At 44.3% G+C, this 21,348-nt stretch overlaps 1 protein-coding gene across 7 annotated transcripts in view; it reads left to right on the forward strand.

Moving 5' to 3' along the window:
- Positions 1-21,348, forward strand: part of NEO1 (neogenin 1) — a 264,950-nt gene that overhangs the window by 234,710 nt on the left and 8,892 nt on the right. For 2 of the 7 annotated variants that reach the window (XM_007478215.2, XM_056798402.1), the window contains exons 20-26: positions 2,281-2,475; positions 3,028-3,060; positions 6,281-6,349; positions 11,472-11,619; positions 15,654-15,892; positions 16,506-16,598; positions 20,342-20,500. In XM_007478215.2, coding sequence (XP_007478277.2) covers positions 2,281-2,475; positions 3,028-3,060; positions 6,281-6,349; positions 11,472-11,619; positions 15,654-15,892; positions 16,506-16,598; positions 20,342-20,500 — 936 coding nt within the window. The remainder of the gene's footprint in view (positions 1-2,280; positions 2,476-3,027; positions 3,061-6,280; positions 6,350-11,471; positions 11,620-15,653; positions 15,893-16,505; positions 16,599-20,341; positions 20,501-21,348) is intronic. The other 5 variants (XM_056798418.1, XM_056798433.1, XM_056798393.1 and 2 more) reach the window with 3 other exon arrangements.

Raw genomic sequence — 21,348 nt, forward strand, 5'->3', positions numbered from 1 at the left:
CTGTATCACTTCTTTCCAAGCCTTGGTCCCCGTCACACTGACCATTGGTCCATGTGGGACCCCTCAAGTTTCCTTCAATGATCTTCATATAAAGTTGCACCGAAACCCTCAGAGAAGCACCTTGAAAAAAAAAGATTCTAGGCAGGCGGCCAGATCATACTTTAAATTCATTGTTTCCCCCACATCTTGTGCTTCTAGTTGCTCTGCTTTTCCATTTAACATTAAAGCTACATGCCTTTCACTAGACCTCTGACCCACAGAAGCTGTCCCTCTGATTTCTGAGACAGCCACATAGTGAGGAGACTCTTCTTTACAGGCTCTGCTTAAAAACATCTCATTTCTCTGGCTTGTGGAATTTATAGTATGCCTCATTTATTCCTCTGAAAAAGTGATTTTTGAGAAGGGAACTTGGTGCCGTTAATGATTCTTTTCAGGAACAGGAACAGCACCTGGGTTACTGTAGGCTGACTGCTGACTTCCTGGCATTCTATCATTTATAACCAGAATGGGAGTAAGTGGTATTTTTTATGTTGGTTTTTTATTTGCATCTCCCAGACTGGAGACAGCTATAAAGCAGCAGATTCTTTTGTTTCCATTGTGCTTCTTCAAATGCCCATTGTAATGCTTGAACCCAGTGAAGCAGAAGGAAATCCCTGATAGAACAGGTACTAAAAAGACCAGATTTCTTTGTATAGCTGGATCACGTGAGCTGAATGCCCTCTGGTGGAATTCATAAATAAGCAGGGACTTTTCACCAAGTAGCTCTTGGGAAGAAAGATACCTTGAATTACTGACAAGATTCTGTTGGCATTTTCTCCCTATTCTGTTGGTATTTTGTGTTGGCATTTTGCCATAGTTCTTTTCAGTGTTTCAGGCCATTGCCAGATTTTAGTGTAAATTTTCCACAAATTTTGATTCTAAGAAAAATTGCGGTTTCCTTTTTAAACAACAATGCCTCAGTGGAGTATTTTAAAGTTGAACAGGGTATGATGTTGCTCTTTCTTTGTCTTCCCTTGCATTATATGCCACCTCCTCTTGTCATCAGTTTTTTGCCCAGGACATAAAAATTAACTCTCCAATTACCTGTAAAATCAAAGAGTAAAAGAACATTCAATGATGACAAAACAGCCACCACAAGCCTTGGCCCCCTTCTTTTCCCTTTCTTTCTCTTCTCCAAAAGTTATGAAATAGGGAAATTCTCAAAGATTTTTAACTTGTCAGACAATTATCATAATCTACCTGAACAAAACACAGGCTTTACCTTCTTCTATAGTCTGTCTTCAGCTTGCTCTTCCAACCTTAACTCTCTCTTCTACTCTCTTTTCATGTATCTGTTTTGGCCAAACTGGATTATTAGCTGTTCCCTGGTACCCTCTTGCCCTTCTTGCCTACATTCATTTGTCCAGACCACCCTACCTTATGTTCATCTGGCCTTCCTGCCAGACTTGCCTTTGACATCCTGACCTCCCAAAATCTTTCCTGATTCCCCTCTGTTAAAAGGACTCCTTCCCTCCCCAAATGCTCATCCACCTCTGTTTGTTCTCTGCTTATAGCTTTATAACTTGCATTTTACTTATTTATGAAAATACCTTTTCTTTCTACTGGATTTAAAACTCATTGAAGTTAAAGGACTAGATCATTTTTTTCATCTCATGTTTCTAGTACTTAGAAAATAGTATGTTTTTATTAAAAGTTTGTTGAATTAAATTGAATCCAATTTAAATGTTTTACCCTAGAAATTAAGCCATTTTTTTCATTTAGTACTGAAATGTGGTCATGTGACTTTTAAGGTATTTTGTATCATCCCCACCTGTCGCATTTTCAAAGAGATGATACTTGAAGCTGATGGCCTGATTTCTTGTTTTACTTATTTTATCATTGACTTTAAAATTCTTTTTGAGCAGATTTGTGAAATTCTCTTTTAGTCATTGAACAAATTACATTTGTTTCTTTTCTCTTTATTTCTCTTAGATAATTATATTTACATCCTTAGAAAGACACAATAGGAAGAATATGGCCCTTGAAGTCAGGAAAGAATGGCTTAGACTGCTGCCTCTGACACTTCTTGACTGTACGGTCCTGATCCTCTCTCCCCTGACTTCTTTGGTCTTCATCAGTAAAATGAGGATGGCCATCCCCATAGTCCTTAGCACACAGGATGGTTCTGAGACTACAGTAGAATCATGTCTGTAAGGTGCTGACCTAGTTACAGTGCTAATTGTTGACAGAAAGAGAAAAGCGCCTTTTAAGAGTTCTTCTGTCCCCAAATCTTTTGGGCAGGGTACATCATTTACTACAGTACTGATGTGAATGCCGAGATTCACGACTGGGTGATTGAGCCAGTGGTGGGCAACAGACTGACTCACCAGATCCAGGAGCTCACTCTCGATACGCCGTACTACTTCAAGATCCAAGCACGCAACTCCAAGGGCATGGGCCCCATGTCCGAAGCGGTCCAGTTCCGAACACCCAAAGGTAAAATGCCCTTCAGGAGTGGGATTGGGTCTCCTTCACAGCGGCCTAGCAAGGCCACTCTTTCTTTAGAAGGGACCAGGGTCACCTGTGCCGATACACTTTTGGAGAGCCTAGGCTGGATGGCAGGGTCAGCTAATGTCTTGTTTTTGTCTCAGCAATCAGTGCATGCGCCCCTTATCCTCAGCCCCAGGCGCTGGTTCATCTTGGAATGACCAGCGGCCTTCCTTAGGTTCCCAGGTCCCAGGTTCATTCCTCTGAATCCAGGAGACATTGCCAAGACTGAAACCCCTATGCTTGCAAAGCTCATTGGAATCTTCTGGTGGCACATGAGATAGAGGGTTCCATGTTAGCTGAGGCACAGCAGTCAATCTGGGGAGGTGGGAATATTGGGGGAGGGGGAGGCTCAGACTCGAGGCAAGTGTAGACCAGCAGCGCTGGACGGACATGGGGCTTCGCTCCTCCTTTGTTTTGTCCCTTCAAGAACTCCCATCTGTCCTGCCTTCACCCTGGTGACTTTGCTCTTGTTTTTCTTCCTTGTGCTTGACCTGGCAGCGGACTCCTCTGACAAAATGCCTAATGACCAAGGTAAACGAGCCAAGAGCCCCCGTCCTCTTTCCTGTCCTGTTGGCTTTTCTCTCCAGACAGCTCATTTTGTAAGGACCCGCATGCCTGCTCCTCCAGAGACACAAGGCTGGGCCCTTGGCTCTAAGAATGTCAGGAAAGCTGGGAATCCTCTGTGTGTGGAGAATAAGGACTGCTTTCTCTGTCAAGAGGGCCCATGAAAAAAATTAATCAGGATCCTACCACTCCAGAAGTCTGGCAGTTAGCATTGGTGCAGGAGTCTAGATCACAGGATGGCCCCTCAGTGCTGTGTCTAGGGGCTCTGATTGCACCCTAGAAGCAGACACTCTAGACGGCACTCCTTCATCATGTTTAGAGTGTTGCCAGTTTGTTAATGTCCTTGTGCAAGGGACTTCAACACAGGACCAAACCTCCTTTCTCCCTCCTGACACTCCTCCGTAGGTCCTTAGCCTAACCTCTGTTTGCTTCTCTTTAAAACAAGGGAGACTAGATTATTTGGCCTCAGGGGTTCCTTTCACCTCTGTATCTATGAGTCTGTGAATCTGTAACCTCACAGAACTTAAAACATGAGCTTCCTAAAGTTTACTTTGAATACATAAAAGTTGATCTTTTATTGCTCCATCAGAATATGTTCAATTCAGAGCTGTGTTTCTTAGCTTTTTCACTTAAGACATCAGATAACTTTGAAAGCAAGGTTAAGGATTCTTTAAAAGGGAACAAAGAGATAGTTTAGTCCCATATTTCAGTCAGCTTGGAATAATTAGCAAGACATCTTTAGTGAAAGTACTTACATGATGCCTGTATTTAAATCAGTCCTTTTCTTGCTGAGGAAGTCTTTTTTTTTTTTAAGTTCATGGTTATTTGTTATGAGAGGACAAAAGGTTGCATTTTGGCAGTTTAGCCTAAATTCTGAATAATAGCACCATGTTTTGGTTTTATGAGAGGTGAGAAAGAATTGGGGCTTAGAGTCTTAAAGAAGTGCATTCACATTTCAGAGTCCTAAATTCTGTTTTAGGGAGGTAAATAGTTTTGTTAGCTTTGGTATGACAGAACAACAAACCTAAGGGTAAATGGGAATTTGTAATTACTCTTACCTTCCTTCAAACATTAGCCAGAATCTTTACAACATTCTTTGGCAGATGGCAATAAGGGATTTGGATCCTCCCTTGGAACTTTAGATTAATTTTAAATTTGACAAAGAATACAAGGTTTGCTGAGTAGTAAAACTGGTAAAGAGCTCTCTTCAGCAATAATTTATTTAATTTATATCCTCTGGATAGGAGCTTCAAATTGCACTTCCTTTTACCACCAAAGTCCAGTATTACAACCTTAAAGGTTACAATTATTAAAGCAAATAGGGAGGCATTTGATTGAGCACACCATACTGCAAAAAGTGAAGAAAAAACATCACCAAATGATATTTTGAGAAAATGATGGGCAGGTGGAGGAGCAGAATGAAGCTGACAACAGAAGTGATGATATTAAGAGAGAGAGAGGAAAACTGAGGAGTGAATTTTCTAACACTAAAACACTTCCCCCGTTTCTCCAAAAAAAAATTTTTTTTAATTCTTTCCTATATATGTAAGTTACAGAATTGTAGCTTTAATCTAATGGAAAACATTGCGATTCTCAGACTGATTCTAAGTAGTTCAAAGACAGCTTTTTCTGTCACTCTCAAGGCCATATTTCCACTTTCTAGTTCACTGATTTTCAGGAGTTCTAGCTTCTTACATTTCTGGTCAAGTTTGAGTTCTACAAACCTGTTCTTTCTTTCTGACTTTTGAAGCTTGCCGCTTTCAATCTGTGTGAAGTTTTTTGGGGAGGATGTTATTTTCTAGGTTCATTATGCGTGGAGATCTGTTATCACAGATGACTTTAACTTTGCATTTTTATCAAGCCTCCAAAGTCTGTTAACACTAGTTGACTGGTTTCTGAGACATTAATTGAGTAATATCAGGAGTAGCAGGTGGTAAAGTGCAGAATAACAGCTTTTATAGTTTAACTTGGTATAAAAATCAAGATTAGTCCATGAATTGGTTTCTAATGATTCCTTTGCTTTACTTGGTAGAATTTTTACCTAATTTAGAGTGTATTAGCTGAGTTTTAGAGACATGCCACTAATATTAAATTAGGGGTGGGGAATACAAGGAAGGACTTTGTCCTTTTTTTGACAAGCCCCTATAGCAGGGATCCCCAAACCATTTACACAGGGGGTCAGTTCACTGTCCCTCAGACTGATGGAGGGCTAGACTATAAAAACCTAACCCTAACCCTAGCAGTATACACAGTGTGGAATCCCCTCCCCCAGATTGCTGCTCACCATGCTGACATCTTCTGTTGTGCAGCCACATAATCCTTTGTGCAGCGCCTCATTCTAAGGTGCCACGCAAAAGATTGTCTCCAGAAATAGTACTGTACGTGAGCAACGCCTTGCTTTGTGGTGCTGCCACATGCAGGGCTCCTCTCACTGACCACCAATGAAAGAAAGAGATGCCCCTTCCGGAAGTGAGTTGAAGGCCGGATACATGGCCTCAGGGGGCCACATGTGGCCTGCGGGCAGTAGTTTGGGCACCCCTTCCCTATAGAATGTTCTTCCCAAGAAAACAGGATTGCCTACACTAGAGTGAGCATTAATGTGGTTTCCTCCAGCTGGTCCTAAGAGACTTTCCTTATCTTCCCTATGGAAGTTTAGACTTAGTACTTGACAAACTCATTAAGACTAGAGGATTGACAATGAAGCAGTCTTGTAATCCTATTTATATTCCTTATCCTATCCAAAGTACATTTGATTTTGAATGTGAAACACTGGGTAAAAAGACTAGCCTACACTGAAGTGGACTTGTTCATTATTGAAATTAGAGTACTTTGAGCTCCTTTTGCTTGTGGACACATTCCTTTAGGAAAAAGCCAAGTGATCACTTTGCTTCTTTTTTTATACTAAAGAGCTTCTTTTCTTATAAGGACTGTCTCGTTTCCTGTAAATCTTTATAGAATGTGTGGTGGCCACGTAAAATTTCTCCAGACAGTGCCACAAAGTTCCTTCCTGATATCGGGGTGATGGAGCTATATGTGAGAAGCTTTCCATATATATAAAATTTATTTAATTTCCAATGATACACTTGTTATACACTTATTGTTTCCTTAAGTGAAAAATAAGCATAGAAGGCATTCAGTCATTAGGTTGTATAAAATTTGATAAATTTTTCATTGATTTCTTCTTCAGCTTCAGGGTCTTCAGGAAAAGGAAGCAGGCCTCCAGACACAGGATCTGACTACAAGCCTCCAATGAGCGGTAAAACCTTCTCCACACTAGTTCATCTGTCTCATAAAATTGTTCTGGAATCTTTTGTTATATTTCTTACATTTAGAAGGTCTAGATTGAAGCATGTCCAAAATGATCGAATAACTTACTCCAGCCTAATCAATGGGCACATGAAAATGTATTAAATTAAGATTACAAATAGAAGAGTTCCCATCCTGATTCTCTCAGTAACTGTGTCCCTGGATTAGTAACTCCGACCCAGGTCTTGGAGTACTCGAGCCCAGGATTCTTCATCAGGCTGCCTCCCCACAATGTCTAGTTCTTGGTATCTCCCTTAGTCATCCCAGGACCCTCTGAAGGTAGGCAGGCAGGTCAAGTCTTCACTCACATTTTGTGGATGAGAAAACTGAGGCTCGAAGAAGTTCTATGACTTTCTCGAGGTTACCCAGGAATGTTGGAGCCGGAACTAACACCAGGCTTTCAGCTCACCACTGCCAAACCCACTCCTGTCACGTCCTTCATATTTCATGTGCTCTCTTTGATGAGTTAGTGGCATCCCACCACTATCTTCCCCATAACATAACAAAACATGAAACTATTTCCTTTGTTCCTCCCTTTACAACAGAGGTTCTGATTCTGGGTTCTACTGATTGCCCCTCCTCTAAATTCTTAAAAGCAGCCTTTTTTTGAAAAGGGGGTCCAAAAGCTCCATCCGAGTGGAGAGGAGTCCGTGACCACAAAGAACCTGCTTTAGCACCTATCCTGATGGGGTGTGTGTGTGTGTGTGTGTGTTCTTGTAGGATCCAGGAGATGGCAGTAAGGAGGAAAAGCCTCCTCTAATGAGGGACAGTCAATAGGCAAAAACAAGGAAAAAGAGTGCTGTTGAGGGGGAGACAGAGGAAGCCAATGGGGCCGGACTTGGGAGTATAGGAAGAGAAATGGTGGAAGGTAAAGCTGGAGAAGTAGATGGGAGCCACATGGCAATGGCATTGAAATGCTAGTAGAGGAGTTTGTGTTTGATCCTAGAAGTCACAGGGAAGCACTAGATTATTAAATAAGAGAGCAACGTGATTAGATGTGGGTTTTAGGCCATTCACTTTGGCAGGTGAGGGCAGGGTGGATTGGAGTGATGGTCATGGCCAGGAAACCAAGTAGGAGGCTGTCACGGGGGATGAGGCCCTAAATCAGGGGAGGGAGCCAAGAGACCTCATGCAGCAGGTGGATAAGGCTCAAGTTGGGATATGGCTAGACTAAAGAATAGAGGGCCACTCCAAAGGGAGAGATCTGGGGGCCTGGAAAGATGGCAGCCTGCTCAGCAGAAACGGGGGAGATCAGAGGAGGGAGAGATCTGGGAGAAAGGTCGAAGGTCCTTATAGAGACGCGGACACGAAATTCCGATTCTCCGGGAGTTGGTGATCGGGGCCTGATGTAGCCTGACGCTACGGGTGGATATGCAGAGGGTCCCAGAAGCCTTGCTACCCTTTTTAAATAGTAGAGATTTAGCTGCCCGAGACCTGGCAGGGGATCGGAGGGAGTCTAGAGAAAAGAGAGCTCAGGAGGAGCACAGGGAGGCCGGGGCCAGGGGCCAAGATCCGGGGAGCTCTCCCCTCTCCCCTCCCCTGACCAGTGGTGTGAAGGCACCCTTCAGTGGACTTCACACTTTGGGGAAATAAAAGATTCTTCTGTTAAAAAAAAGTGGGGTTGGGACCTCTTAAAAGGAGCCTGGCTCCCTCACCCAATTGGATGTTTTTGGCACAGGCCATGTGAAGAGCTTGGGGAAGGGCCCCGATGAGAGACCTGGAGAGAATGTGGGGAAAGCAGTGACCCCAGGCACAGCCCTTCACCTTGCCTGCCTCAGTTTCCTCAACTGTGAAATGGAGACAGTGGCAACCCTGCCTCTCAGGGTCGTCACGAGGATATAGCAAGGTTGTGCTTGTTCGGTGCTCGTCATGGTGCCCAGTGGGACAGAAGACGAGCAGGGCCGCGACTGGGGAAGTGTCCGGACACAGCATCTCCCCACGTCCTGGAAGCGCTGGGAGATGGAAGGCTGAGCTGCCTGGCCAGACATCCAGCCTTCCAAAAGGAACACCACCGCCACCATCTTCTCCAGCACTCGTCTGGCCTTAGGGGTGCCAGGCACCATGCTGAGCACTCCCTCGGTCCTCCCAAGCCTGGCAGGGGGTGCTGCTGGGGTCCCCACTTTACAGGGGAGAGAAGAAGGCCTCCCCCAGGGTCCCCAGCTGCTGCTTCCGGACAGTCTGGAATGGCCCCCGAGGCCTTCCCAGTTCCCAGCTCAGAGGATAATGTGCCGCCAGCCGCCTCATCCCCACCTCGAGAGTCAGGACCGCCTTGTTTTCTGGTTCGGCCCTCGGGAAGCGCTTTGTAATGCAGAAGCAGGCATGGCGCAAGGGCCACCACACTCGCTCCATCTCCACCTGGTCCCACCATGGGAGCCCCAGCGGGGTGGGGGGGGGGGGGGCCTGTTAGAGGCTCATCGAGGACAGCAGAGACAGTCCCTGAGAGAAAGCAGAGCTTAGCAAACAGGCCCGAGCACCTCCTCTGCCACAGAAGCAGCTAAGTAAAAAGAAGAAAACAAAGATGGCGAGGGTGCCAGTGCGAGACTAGCCTCCTCAACCTATGGCGCCTCACCAGCCTGGCTCTCCTCCCCCACCAGGGCCACTCTCAGGTGCCGTTGCCAGTTGTTCCTCCCTCTCAGGGCTGCTGTCTCCCCGGGCTCTGCCCCTCTCCCCTCCTGGCATGGCGGCTCCCTCCCACACTTGGGAATCTCCTCACCGTGGTGCCCGTGATCCCTGCACCCTCAGCTGCATCTCCACGAGAGCCAGTCCCCTCCCCCTCGGCCTTCCCAGGTCTCTGGCTCCTGTGTCACACAGCTGCAGCCTCCAGCCGTGAGCCGACCCTGGCCTCCCCCCAGGAAGCCTCCCTTTGGCATTGCGGCTCTTCTGCGCCCAGCTCTTTCCTGCTTCCCCACTTTTCTCCCCTGCCTGGCACCCTGTAGTCCTCCTGTGCCGCTCTCTGGTCTCCCTTCTGCCCGCTCACCCAGTCTCCTCCTCATGCAAGAGGCTTTTCCCAGCTCCTCCATCCAGCTCCGGGGGGTGTGCCTCATGTGTCCCTGGTGGCTGCCAAGCTGCCTCCCTTTAGAACCTGGCCTCCTGGAGCCTGTTTTTTCCTCCTTATAGCTGCAGCACACGCATGCCGCCTGCCTGCCTATCACACAAGAGCAAACAGCAGAAAGGGACGAGCCTCAGAGAGCCTCCATGGATATGCTCAGGATGCCTGGAGAGGCGCTTGGCCTGGAGCACTAGAACCTGGCTCGGTCACAAGGGCTGTCCCTGGGCCTCAGCCAGGCCTCCCTGTCGGGGGCCAACATGAAATACAAGTTTTTATAGCCTGAGTAAGTGGCAGGTACAGAGAAGACTGCAGGACGTCAGAAGAGGTACAGTAACATCTTTGGCAGAACTCCAGGGAAGCTTCCTCCAAGTCCTCGGCACTCTTTCCTCAGAGATTTAGAGGCTGGCATTTCAGGCTTTGCAAATGGCACGGATAAAGGCATGGAGGTGGTAACTGTCTGGGCCTGTGCAGAACAGTAAAGAATCTAATTTGATGACGGCAGCGCTCATGAAGGGCTGCCACCTGGCCTGGCACCGGAGGGGCATCAGGGCTTAGGGATGCCACGTGGCTAAGACAGGGAGGAAGTCCGGGTGCTGGAGCAGCAATCTGGAGGTCAGCCTCGGCGGCGCTCAGGTGAAGGGAGGCACAGAAGCTTGGAAGAGATGGAGTGGAGCCCAGGAAGGGAGCCTCCTGTGTTGGTTGGGAGACACATTTGGCCAACAAAAGGGAGAGCAGACACGGGGGAGGCTGGGAGCTTCGGTGCCTCCTTGGGTGCCTCACAGAGACGACGAGCTTCCTCCTCAGACTGTCTGCTCTGGCTTACAAGATCAGGAGCGCCCGAGCGCTTCCTGTGCTTCTGGCCTGTGAGACTGCCGAGGGAGAAGAAGGACCTGGGCCGGCCCCAGGCAGAGCACGAAGGCCCCTGGTGGGGGCTGGAGGCAGGGAGGTGGTTCGAGGCTCGAGGTGGGGAGGGAGAACTGACTCAGGAGAAAAGCAAGTGTTCTTGAAGTGAATGCAGATAGCATTTTGAGGCTGTGTTTGGAGGAGGCCAGAAAGAGCTGAGCCCACGCTGGGAGCAAAGGCCAACCAGGCTGCTGAGAGTCTCCCAACAAGGTCTTTAGAGGGCTCTCAGGCCCGCCTTGGCACGAGGCTCTTTGTTTCTCTCCTTCGAGGCGTCCAGAGAATGGCCGGAGCCGGCGTTTCTGTTCACCCACCACATGCTCAGGAGATGACAGGATCGGCAGTCGGGGGGCCTCCTGTGCGCCTCGGGCCCGGGGCAGCGTCGACGAAGGCGCTCTTCCTTCCAGCGAAGATCGGATCGGGAGCTGTCCTGCCACTGAACGTCTCCGCAGCCCGGCCTAGGCGCCTTCCTCTGGGGTTGGACAGACCCTGAGCTCCGCGACTGCGGCCTGCACCGCCTCGGCCAAGTGGAAGGAAACACCCCATTTTGTTTATTGGAAAACTAGGAATGAGGGAAGGTTTGGGGGGGTTGTTTTGTGGGGTTTTTGAGGAAGTGTGTCTTTGGCACGGTTATCATTAAAGGAAGCAAACTGTGGTAGGAAAAGCGCCAAACTTGAAGTCAAGCTCTGGGTTACCCAAAGTAAGGCTCCTTCCTGGCTAAGTGACCTTCGTAGCCTTCCGAGCCTCCATTTCCTCCTCCGTGAAACATGGGGTCGTGGTCACTACTGTCGGATTCGGCTCAGCGTTCCGTGAGAGCTGTCCGACAGAAACACCGTCTACCCAGCCTGCCTCGAGGTTAGGGAGAGATCGGGGCACATGACAGAAGTGCTCTGAACCTCACGGTGCCAGCTGCGTGCTGCGGCGCTTGAGCATCCTCTGAGTCCCTAGAAAACACGGCTTGATTCACAGCGCGGGCTCCGTAAGATCAGCCTGTGTGCTTTGGATACGAGAGGAGGCCCTCTGTTGGCTCACTGGGGCCCTTATGAATACTCGAAAAGGGTTTTAAATGGCCTGCAGTATTCTGACCTAATGCACTAACCCGCGTGCTTTTTCCTCTGTGCAGGTAGTAACAGTCCCCACGGAAGCCCCACCTCCCCTCTGGACAGCAACATGCTCCTGGTCATCATCGTCTCCATCGGCGTCATCACCATTGTGGTGGTGGTGATCATTGCCGTGTTCTGCACCCGCCGTACCACCTCTCACCAGAAAAAGTAAGAACTCCCATCCTGGGCACGGCTTTGCTGGAGGTGGGGCGGAGGGACAAAATCACACCACATGCCAATGCTTAAATAAATGCAGAAAGAAAGAAATGGGATCATCTTCATCGGAGTACGATTTGACCATCACTGAATAAGTTAACTAGGAAATAGCAAATCAAGATTTTTGTTCCCAATTAATTTGATGCCCTTTAAATATTTTTAAAAAATTTTAATGCCCTTTAAATATTTTTAGATCGGTTATACATTTCTTTGTGTACACATTCACAAAGTGTGCCAAAAAGCAAGAACATGGATGAATGCATAAGTATGTGACATTTCACCTAATGTGCTAATGGCCAATATGAATTAATTTTAAAATATTTTTAAAGAAACAGTTTATTTCTTTCAAGTACCTGTAGTAGTTAGGACCCAACAACAGTGTTTTCTGATAGAGCTATTTGGGAGAACTACTTGTATTAATAAATAAAAACTCTATACAATTAGCACACCAGAAACTGTTGGCTAAATGTCATGGCCAATGGCACTTTCAGTGGCCCACTGTGTGATTTTAGGAGCGGAAAGAAGAGGATGTTTAGGGGGTGGAGAGTACTCATCAGTAAATGCCCTGAAATGTTTGAGGTATTTCAGCATGATGACCTGGTCATTTGGTCTCTTTATTGAAGAATTGATTGAATCTACAGAGAAATCAGCTTTAGATTCCCAGTGACCTAAACCTTCAAACTGTGTGTCTTTGCTCCAGGGCCTCAAATAAAAGCCCGCTGCCCAGCATCCTTCTTTAGTAATTCTGTGTGTGCTATTTAAAAGTGCCAGAATATATAAAAACATTTTCTTCTTCTAAATAATAATTAGGATTCCCCCTGGCCCAGAGGCCCTTTTCTGTGAGACTGCAGTAAAGATTGTTTTAATGTGCTCAGTCTGTATGAATAAAGATTTTAAGGGATTTTCTTTTTTAGAAGCCACACGAATGATCACATAATTCTTTTTTTCTGAGCCATGTGTTATTTTGAATCTCTCTTTGTTTTGTTTGCTATTATTCTCTTTGCATCTGTACCCTTCTTTTTTCTTTCTAGTCTTAGAATCAGACCCCAGAAGAGAATATGTACCTCTTCTTGGTCTGCTTTGACAATATTCTGATATCTGACCTCCCTTCCTCTGTCTTAAATTTTTTTAAATTTGATTTATTTCCACTTTAAACCCTTTCTTCAGGAGACATATTCCACATTTATTGATCCAGATTCATCTGTGTCCCTACAAACTTAAAGTATTTACTCTAGTTCATTGCCAATACTTAAAATCTTGGGCTCCATTTTTTATTTCAGGCCTAAAATCAAACTGTCATATCCATCGTGCTTTTTAAAATATCAGTAAACTGTATAATGTGTACAACCTGTAGCTTAAGAAGTTCCAATTTGGGGGCATCTGGGTACCTCAGTGGATTGAGAGCCAGGTCTAGAGACGGGAGATCCTAGATTTAAATCTGGCCTCAGACACTTCCTAGCTGTGTGACCCTGGGCAAGTCACTTGACCCCCATTGCCTAGCCCTTACCGCTCTTCTGCCTTAGAACCAATCACGGTATTGGTTCCAAGACGGAAGGTAAGGGTTTAAAAAAAAATAAAAGAAGTACCAATTAAAAGACTAAGTATTGTAGATAGTGGTCAGAAGGCAATAACAGGTGAGGAGTGATGGGGAACATTTGTAACAGTAATGTTGCCTCCCAAAGAAAAGATTACTAAAAGCATTTTCTTAATGCACAAAAGAGAACAGAAGAAAACACACATAAACCAGCCAGCTTTGCAAGGAACAGTTGAATTTATTACGCATAGTTTTTTAAAGCAAGATGTACATACTAGAGATTTGTGGCTTCACTTGTAATCCTATTTTTCTGTTCTATTTTGTGTGAAAACATTTAGGTTTTTTGGCATTAAGTTCATAATTTTTAAAAAGAATAAATAAATATATACATATGAATCTACAGTCCCAGCTATCTTGTGTCCCTTGTCTTAAAGAATTGATCACAAAATCTCAGAAGAGAATTCAGAGGCAGATTAAGCCAAACCATAGAAATTGCTCAAAGACTTTTAGTGCAGGGGAGCCCATTCCAGTTTGGGATAGATGACAATTAAGAAGCTTTTCCTTACTTTAGACTTTAATGGGCTTCTTGGCAACCTCCATCCATTCCTCTCAAGTCTGCCTTCTGGAGCCACGCAGGACTGTTCTGATCCCCAGCCAGGCATGTAGAAACTCCAGGCTCGGGTTCCGCTGCATTCACCCTTTGGGAAAGTTAAACATTTAGTCTTCTCTGGTCCTGATGATGGCCCGGCAGGTTTATCCCCCTCCAATTCCATACCCTGGAATCTGTTCATCTGGGCTGGGGGACTTGTTGTGAGGAGCAACCACTCACCTTCCCATGGGACCCCTGAATATGTTGGTTTCTGCGTCCTGGTCACCGTTTCTGTTCAGCCCTGTCCAGACCAGAGAGCACCATTGTGGCAGCGAAGGAAGAAGACAGATGAATTAAGTGGTTCTGCCTTCTCTGTTTCCGTCACAAAGAAGCAGTGTAATTGGAGTCAGGAAGACCCAAGTTCAAATCCCACTTCAGCCTTTGGTTCTGTGATCCTGTGCCTATCCCTGAGCCTGTCTGTGCCTCAGTTGTCTTCTCTGTAATAAGGCCAGGAAGCCAGCACAGCCCCTAAAGCCAACTGTGGGAATTTAACCCTTGCCTGTACCCTTTTTACTTGTACCCTAAGACTGACTTGAAATTTTAAAAGGGAGAGTTTTATATTGAGTTTGAAATAGCCCACGCTGACCAAATTAAGAACAAAGCGTGGCGCTTCTCTGCCAACAAATTACTTAAGACAGTGGAACACTTGCCCACATTCTGGGCGAGGCCAGAGCCTCTGAGGCCGGACCGAGGCCACCGAGTCAGAGGGACTCAGAAGAGGGACAGCCCAGGGAGCAGAGAACAGGAAGGAAGGAAGCCGAGGGCCAGAGTGTGAGAGAGCCGTGGCTGGGGGAGCCACACCACACGCGGTCAGACTCACAGTTGCCCAGCAGAGCTCCCTGGCACATCTGATAATGGATCTAGACACTGGCTTGTGAAGGAACAGCCGGCCCCACCAGTGACCGGTTCCTTTGCCTTCTCTGACCCACTTTTAGAATCATAAATACATAAATTAAGATATAGTCTCCAGAGAATTTTAATCTAACACAACAGTGACAGTGTAACTGCAGGAAGAAGGTGGTCATCAGAAAGATTAGTCATTGCTGTTTAGACACGATAAATAATCTGAATTCTGCTGTCTCTGTGTGTTTTCCTTGACATTCCTGCATTCACTGTGACATTCTCTTCTTGGTTTGCCGGCCACAGTTTGACCAGCCAGCCATTTCCCATTTGATGTGTATACACTGTTTTCCAGAGTGCCATTCCGAATATATTGATGCATGTGACACCCTCCCTTCCTTGGGGACATTCCCAGGAGTGGGACTAGAGGGTCAGAGCGTCAGAACGGATTTCAAATTGTTTTCCGTCATAGTTGTGTCTGTTCACAGCTCCGTCATCATTGTCTTTGTCTCCCACTTCTCACAGTTATATTCTGCTTTTGTAGTATCTCCTGAACATGGCCTTTTAAAAACCTAACTTGGCCAATGAGTTCAAATCTTTCTTTTTCTCCTTACTCTTACGTGTTTCTTTGTGTGATTTTACTAAATTCATTCTTAAGCATTTCCAATCCTTCCTGGGAAAACTTTCTAATGGGAATTTTAGGTTGTTTCATCCATTGTCCAGGCCCACTGAAACATTTTTTCTCCTAACATAGATTTTAATCTGGAATTTTCACTTCTCTCTATAGTGTAAACAACAGTTCTACTGCAACAGCCAGTCCTATTTGTTGATCAAGCCTGTCTTAAATGGGCAAATCTTGTATTTATATATTAAAAATAAGAACCTATTTTTGTTGTTGGCAGAAAAGTTTTATAAGGAGTTTTGATTATTTTTCTAATTATAATTTTTTTTTTCCTATCTCAGGAAACGAGCTGCCTGCAAATCTGTGAATGGTTCCCATAAGTACAAAGGAAATTCCAAAGATGTCAAACCTCCTGACCTTTGGATCCATCATGAGAGGCTGGAGTTAAAGCCCATTGATAAGTCTCCAGACCCTAATCCAATCATGACTGATACCCCAATCCCACGAAACTCCCAAGATATTACACCTGTTGATAATTCCATGGACAGCAATATCCATCAAAGACGGAATTCATATAGAGGTACTATTTTTAAGTGAAAGGGTTTTTCCTGCTATATGATTATAGGTTTTATTAAAATTGTCTTCAATTCTTTGTAGAATTACTTTGGTTTGGGAATTTTTTGCCAATGTTCAATGAATCTGTATGGTTACAGAACTTTTCTTTGAATGATCTGGGAATAATGTAAATGAATAATGAGCCTGCAGGAAGTTAGCTTCCCTGCTCTCTTTAATTAACAAGATTAAGCTCACCAAAGTTGTTTTTAAAGAGATCTCTTAAGGTCTCCCTCACTTCCATTGAGATTCAGCTAGAATCTTCTTGGTCTGTATTATATTCAGAATTAAAAGGTTTCAAAGGTGATACAGTCTGTGAAGGCTCCATTTTCGAAGAGGATAAGCATATATGCATAGAACCCTGACCATGTAGTAAAAGTCTTTTAATGAGAAAAAAAAAAGTGCCACTTTTTGTTCAAAAAACATTTCGAGATATTTTTAGAACCACTTTGTTAATTGTTGTAACTAACCATGTTGTCTGCGTCTCCTGGTTCTACCACTTAATTGATTTCCAGTAAAGCTTCTAAATGGTACTGCTGGGCTGACTACTAAGTTGTAACCAACTGGTTTTTGATGTTCAGGACATGAATCAGAGGATAGCATGTCTACATTGGCTGGAAGACGAGGAATGAGACCAAAAATGATGATGCCTTTTGACTCTCAGCCACCCCAACGTAAGTTTATTGTATTTTTGTCAATTCATCCAGTTGTAGTGCTAGATTTAGAATGAGCTATGAGCAAGTGCTAATCTTAATTTTGTCCTAATGTCAATATTCATGAATAAATTCAGTGATGATAGCTTGCAAGAATGTTAATCAACTGCCAATCAAAAACCTGCCAACATTCTAGTTGATATTGTTTTGTAAGCAAGCATCACTCACCTAAAGTTGTAAATCAAGAGTTTAAAACCACTGAGTTGGTCATCCTTTCTTATGTAGTGAGGGAGTCACAGGTCAGAGAAATAGACTGTCTACATTAAAGTCAGACCCAACCATCCCACCAAGCAGCATGTGATGGGGAAATGTATTTTTTTTAACAGATTTTGGCCTTCCTAATAATCTTATTCAACACTGAGAAGCTTCTTAAGAATATTTTATTATTTTAAAGATAATAAAGTCCTTTGAACACTTTGACTTAATGGGAATTTTGAGATATGGCTTTTTTCCTGTGGCATGGAGTGCCATTTTAATTTAAATAATCATGAATAATCCTCCCAATGATTCTTGCCCTGTTCCTCAATAAGCTTAGTGAAAAGTTTATCCCCTCTACATGTAGTTGTATCTGAGCTAGGTCCCAAAGACTTAACTAGCAAGCAAGAGAGTCTGTTCATCAGCCATGAGTTTCTGTTCAAGAAAATCTATCTACTAGAACCTATGAGAATGTTTCAGGTAGAAGAAGGAAATTATACCTGGCACTCTAACCTCTGACCAGAAAAGATAAAATGATTTGCCTTTCATGGGTACCCCAAAACCATGAACATATTCTTTTTATCAGGTCATTTATTATATCTCCAGTAATAAATCAACAAATTACAGTTAATTTGGTTTTGATTCAAATGGTAATTAATTGTTTTCATGTATATATACATCCTATTTATAAAGCTCATTTTTCCTTTAAAAAATAATAAAGGGGGCAGCTGGGTATCTCAGTGGATTGAGAGCCAGGCCCAGAGATTGGAGGTCCTAGATTCAAATCTGGCCTCAGACACTTCCCAGCTGTGTGACCCTGGGCAAGTAGTCACTTAACCCCCATTGCCTAGCCCTTACCACTCTTCTGCCTTGGAGCCAATACACAGTATTGACTCCAAGATGGAAGGTAAGGACTTAAAAACAAATTAATTAATTAGTTGATTGATTAATAAATTAATAATAATAATAATAAAACAGTGATCATCCTTATTTCCAGATTCATTCCCAATTTACATATATTGGGGAAAGATGGTCACCTTTATTCATTGATTATTTCAGGGATGATGCAGTATGCTTAAGTATAAAGTCTACTTAAAACTTTACTGTTGGGTGGAAGGAAAGAGCAGATGTGAGTCATCTCTCTTAATCCAATAATCCTGATAGCAGTAATCTAATTGCTGTTCCTGTTGTTGGGTTTTGAGAATCATGTATTGTAGTACTGCACCTTAAACTAAGAGGCCCTTTTGCATCCTGGTCACTAGTAGAATGGGGTCTTCTAGCAGACTAAGCCCAGGATCCTGAGGACTGCCCAGAGGAAAGAATTCAGCTGACCTGGCTCCTGTAGGATGTAGCAGCTGGTGACATGTTGGTTAGGAAGAGGCTAAGAATCCAGAAATGCCCTGTGAAAGAAGGTAGTTGTTGAGAACTTTGAGCTTTGCCTTTCAAGAGATGCATCAATAACCTGAGCTCTCCAACTAGAAGACTCAATAGGTTTATCCCTGTGTCTTCCTCTTGCTGATGCTTCAGAAGTGAAGGTGTATTTCTGTGCTGATGATGTAAAGTCATGTGTCCTTGACCCCGGCCCCCAAAGAGAAGACTTTCTGGGATTAGCACTGGCTCTGGCTCCCCTGCAGCACTGCCCTGTTTAAATGACTTGTAGGGGCTTTTTCGTTCTTTGGTGTACATCCTGATCCCTGAAAGGTGTATTTAATTTAAAAGAAAAGCACACAGCTGAGCTACAGTCTCTTTGTTACTTTTAGGTGGCCTTTTTTCATTCTTTTCCCCAAATCTGTGATTTCATCAGTGCCAAGAGCTCCCTGGGAGTCATTCCTAACAACAGTACAGATCAGCCCCTGCTCTTTAAGAACTGCCTGGGCTCTGAGAAGCAAAGGGACACTTGTCCAGGGTCACCAACCAGTAGAGGCAGGGCTACAGCCAGGTCCTGCTGCCTCAGAGGCCAGCTCCACTGCTCCATGCTGTTTCTCTTGGCTAGCTTGAATGGAGAAAAGCCATCGTTCCAAATTATAGGGACCCCTTCCCTGTGGTAGGCAGCCAGACTTCTGGGTAAGGATTTGTGGAGAAGGGGGAAAAGCTAAGGGCAATCATCCAAGGCTGAGGTATGATGGACCAGCCCTGAGCCTTCCCCACTAGCTCCAAAGCAGTGGTGTAGAATGAATGGTACCTTCTACTTGCTCACCCTCAGGCTATATACACTAGTCTATACCTTTTCCCTCTTCAAGGTTGCCCTTGATGATTATTTTAGCTTGTTTGTACCTGAATAAAGGTTAGAAACAGAGACCCAGCAACCCCTAAGCACTACCCTGATGACAATAGTCATTTTCCTAAGGCTCAGAAAGGTAATGAGACTTAATCATAGTTATCACAAAGTCCTTGTGCAAAGAAAAAAAAAAGATATATTATGTTTGTAGTTTAGATTCTGTGAAAATAAGAAAAAAATATTTTGGGCTCAAGTTGGACATTTTGGTCTTGGTCATTCCTTTTACATGGTTGCTTGACTTACCATATTGAGAAGGTGAATGTTGGCATTTCCTGATACCTATGCCTTCTCCCCAGACTCCACACTTGAGTATTTGGCTCCCATGTAGAAAGCCCATTTCTTTGAGGCCAGCTTCTATATAGAAAGATCCTTTATTAAGAATTATGTTCGGGGGCAGCTGGGTAGCTCAGTGGATTGAGAGCCAGACCTAGAGACGGGAGGTCCTAGGTTCAAATCTGGCCTCAGCCACTTCCTAGCTGTGTGACCCTGGGCAAGTCACTTGACCCCCATTGCCTAGCCCTTACCACTCTTCTGCCTTGGAGCCAATACACAGTATTGACTCCAAGACGGAAGGTAGGGATTTTCAAAAAAAAAAAAAAGAATTATGTTCATTTTCTCAAAAGACCATGAATTTCCCCAAACTCAAAATTCATGTTCCATACCCAGAGTAGCTAATTCCTCTCAAGCCCCCATCAGGCAAAGTATAGAAAGATTCCAGTCAAATCTCAAAACAATGATATGTTTAAATGAAAGCAAGAGATTCTCTATGTATGAAGTGACTCTAGCAAGGATTAAGCTGATGGCATAGAAAAAGCTTCTTGGGTTATACTTTGGGTACCAGATTATACCATTTCATATGTTTTATAGATGTGCCACCATTCTTTCACACATTCAACTAATATTTATCAAGTGTCTTGCTCTTCAGGTAAAAAATAGCAGAATGGTTTAATAATTTCCTTGAAAAAAGGACTTCTATTTTTATATGCCTTTACAACATATGAGAAATTAACTGAGCTAAATGAGCTAAATTAACATTTGTGTTGCAAATAGTTTTCAAAGGGAATGTTGACATAAAAATTAATGCAAAACAATAAATAACTGTCCCTTTTCATAGGATCTTGAATTGTTGGATCATGTGTTGGGGGGGAAGTGGCTGGTTGTAAAGTTACTGTAATGTATGTTTGTCTGTGAAGGTATGTTAAGCATTTTTCTGTCTTGTGTTCATCCACAGCTGTGATTAGTGCCCATCCCATCCATTCCCTCGATAACCCTCACCATCATTTCCACTCCAGCAGCCTCGCCTCTCCGACCCGCAACCATCTCCACCTTCAGGGCAGCCCATGGCCCATTGGCACATCCTTGTCCCATTCAGACAGGGCTAATTCCACAGGTGAGAGATGAGTATTGAGGCCCAGCAAGAATCCATCCACAAAGAATCGGGGGAAATAAAATGTTCAAGAATTTACAAGAGTCCCTGCTTAGTCACAGGTTTGGGGAGGTTTCCTCACCCTTCTGTTGCAGATGAGCATCACACATGCTAAACAAAACTAAGATTTTCCTAAACTGATTCTTTTTGTCTCTAAAATTCACCTCCAACATCTTTTCCCCTGTTTTGATTGTTCACTGAAAGGTATGTGACTAAAAGGGCATAAACTTGCATCTTTTTTCAGTACTTCCCTTCACTGTTTATTTCTCCTTTTTTAAATCCATGAAAATGTGGGAAAAAAAACATACTTAATTGTTACCTGATATTTATAAATGGGAGTTTTTTCCTTTTAGATATTTTGTAATATTGGTTAAGTCAGTAGGATAAGTAACATAGTAAACTGGGTCTTCCTTGGAATTCAGTTCAATTCTTGAAATTGTTTTGACATCTGAGAACATCAGGAATGCTGGGCCTATCAGAGCAGGAAGACCAGCCTGCCAGGCTTGGGCAGCAGCAGCAAGGATGCCCCCTCTGCACCATCCCAGACATTCACTTTGGTTTTGTGTTGAATGATAGATGAGTCTCCAATGCGGAGCTTCCTTGGAACTGAGAGCACAGACCTGAGCCAGACAGCCTGAAGTAAACAGAAAGCTGGGCCTCATTGACTAACAGTATCTCAGCTTGGAAATCAGTCAGCAATGTTTACTGTGTGCCAGGCACTGTGCGGAATGTGAGGGATGCATGGAAAAAGCAAAGAATGAGTAGATGGCATGAATGGGACTAGTGTTACAGAAACCGAGAGAGTGTGGAGC

The sequence above is a fragment of the Monodelphis domestica genome, chromosome 1 (assembly GCF_027887165.1).
Source record: "Monodelphis domestica isolate mMonDom1 chromosome 1, mMonDom1.pri, whole genome shotgun sequence".
Lineage (NCBI taxonomy): Eukaryota > Metazoa > Chordata > Mammalia > Didelphimorphia > Didelphidae > Monodelphis > Monodelphis domestica.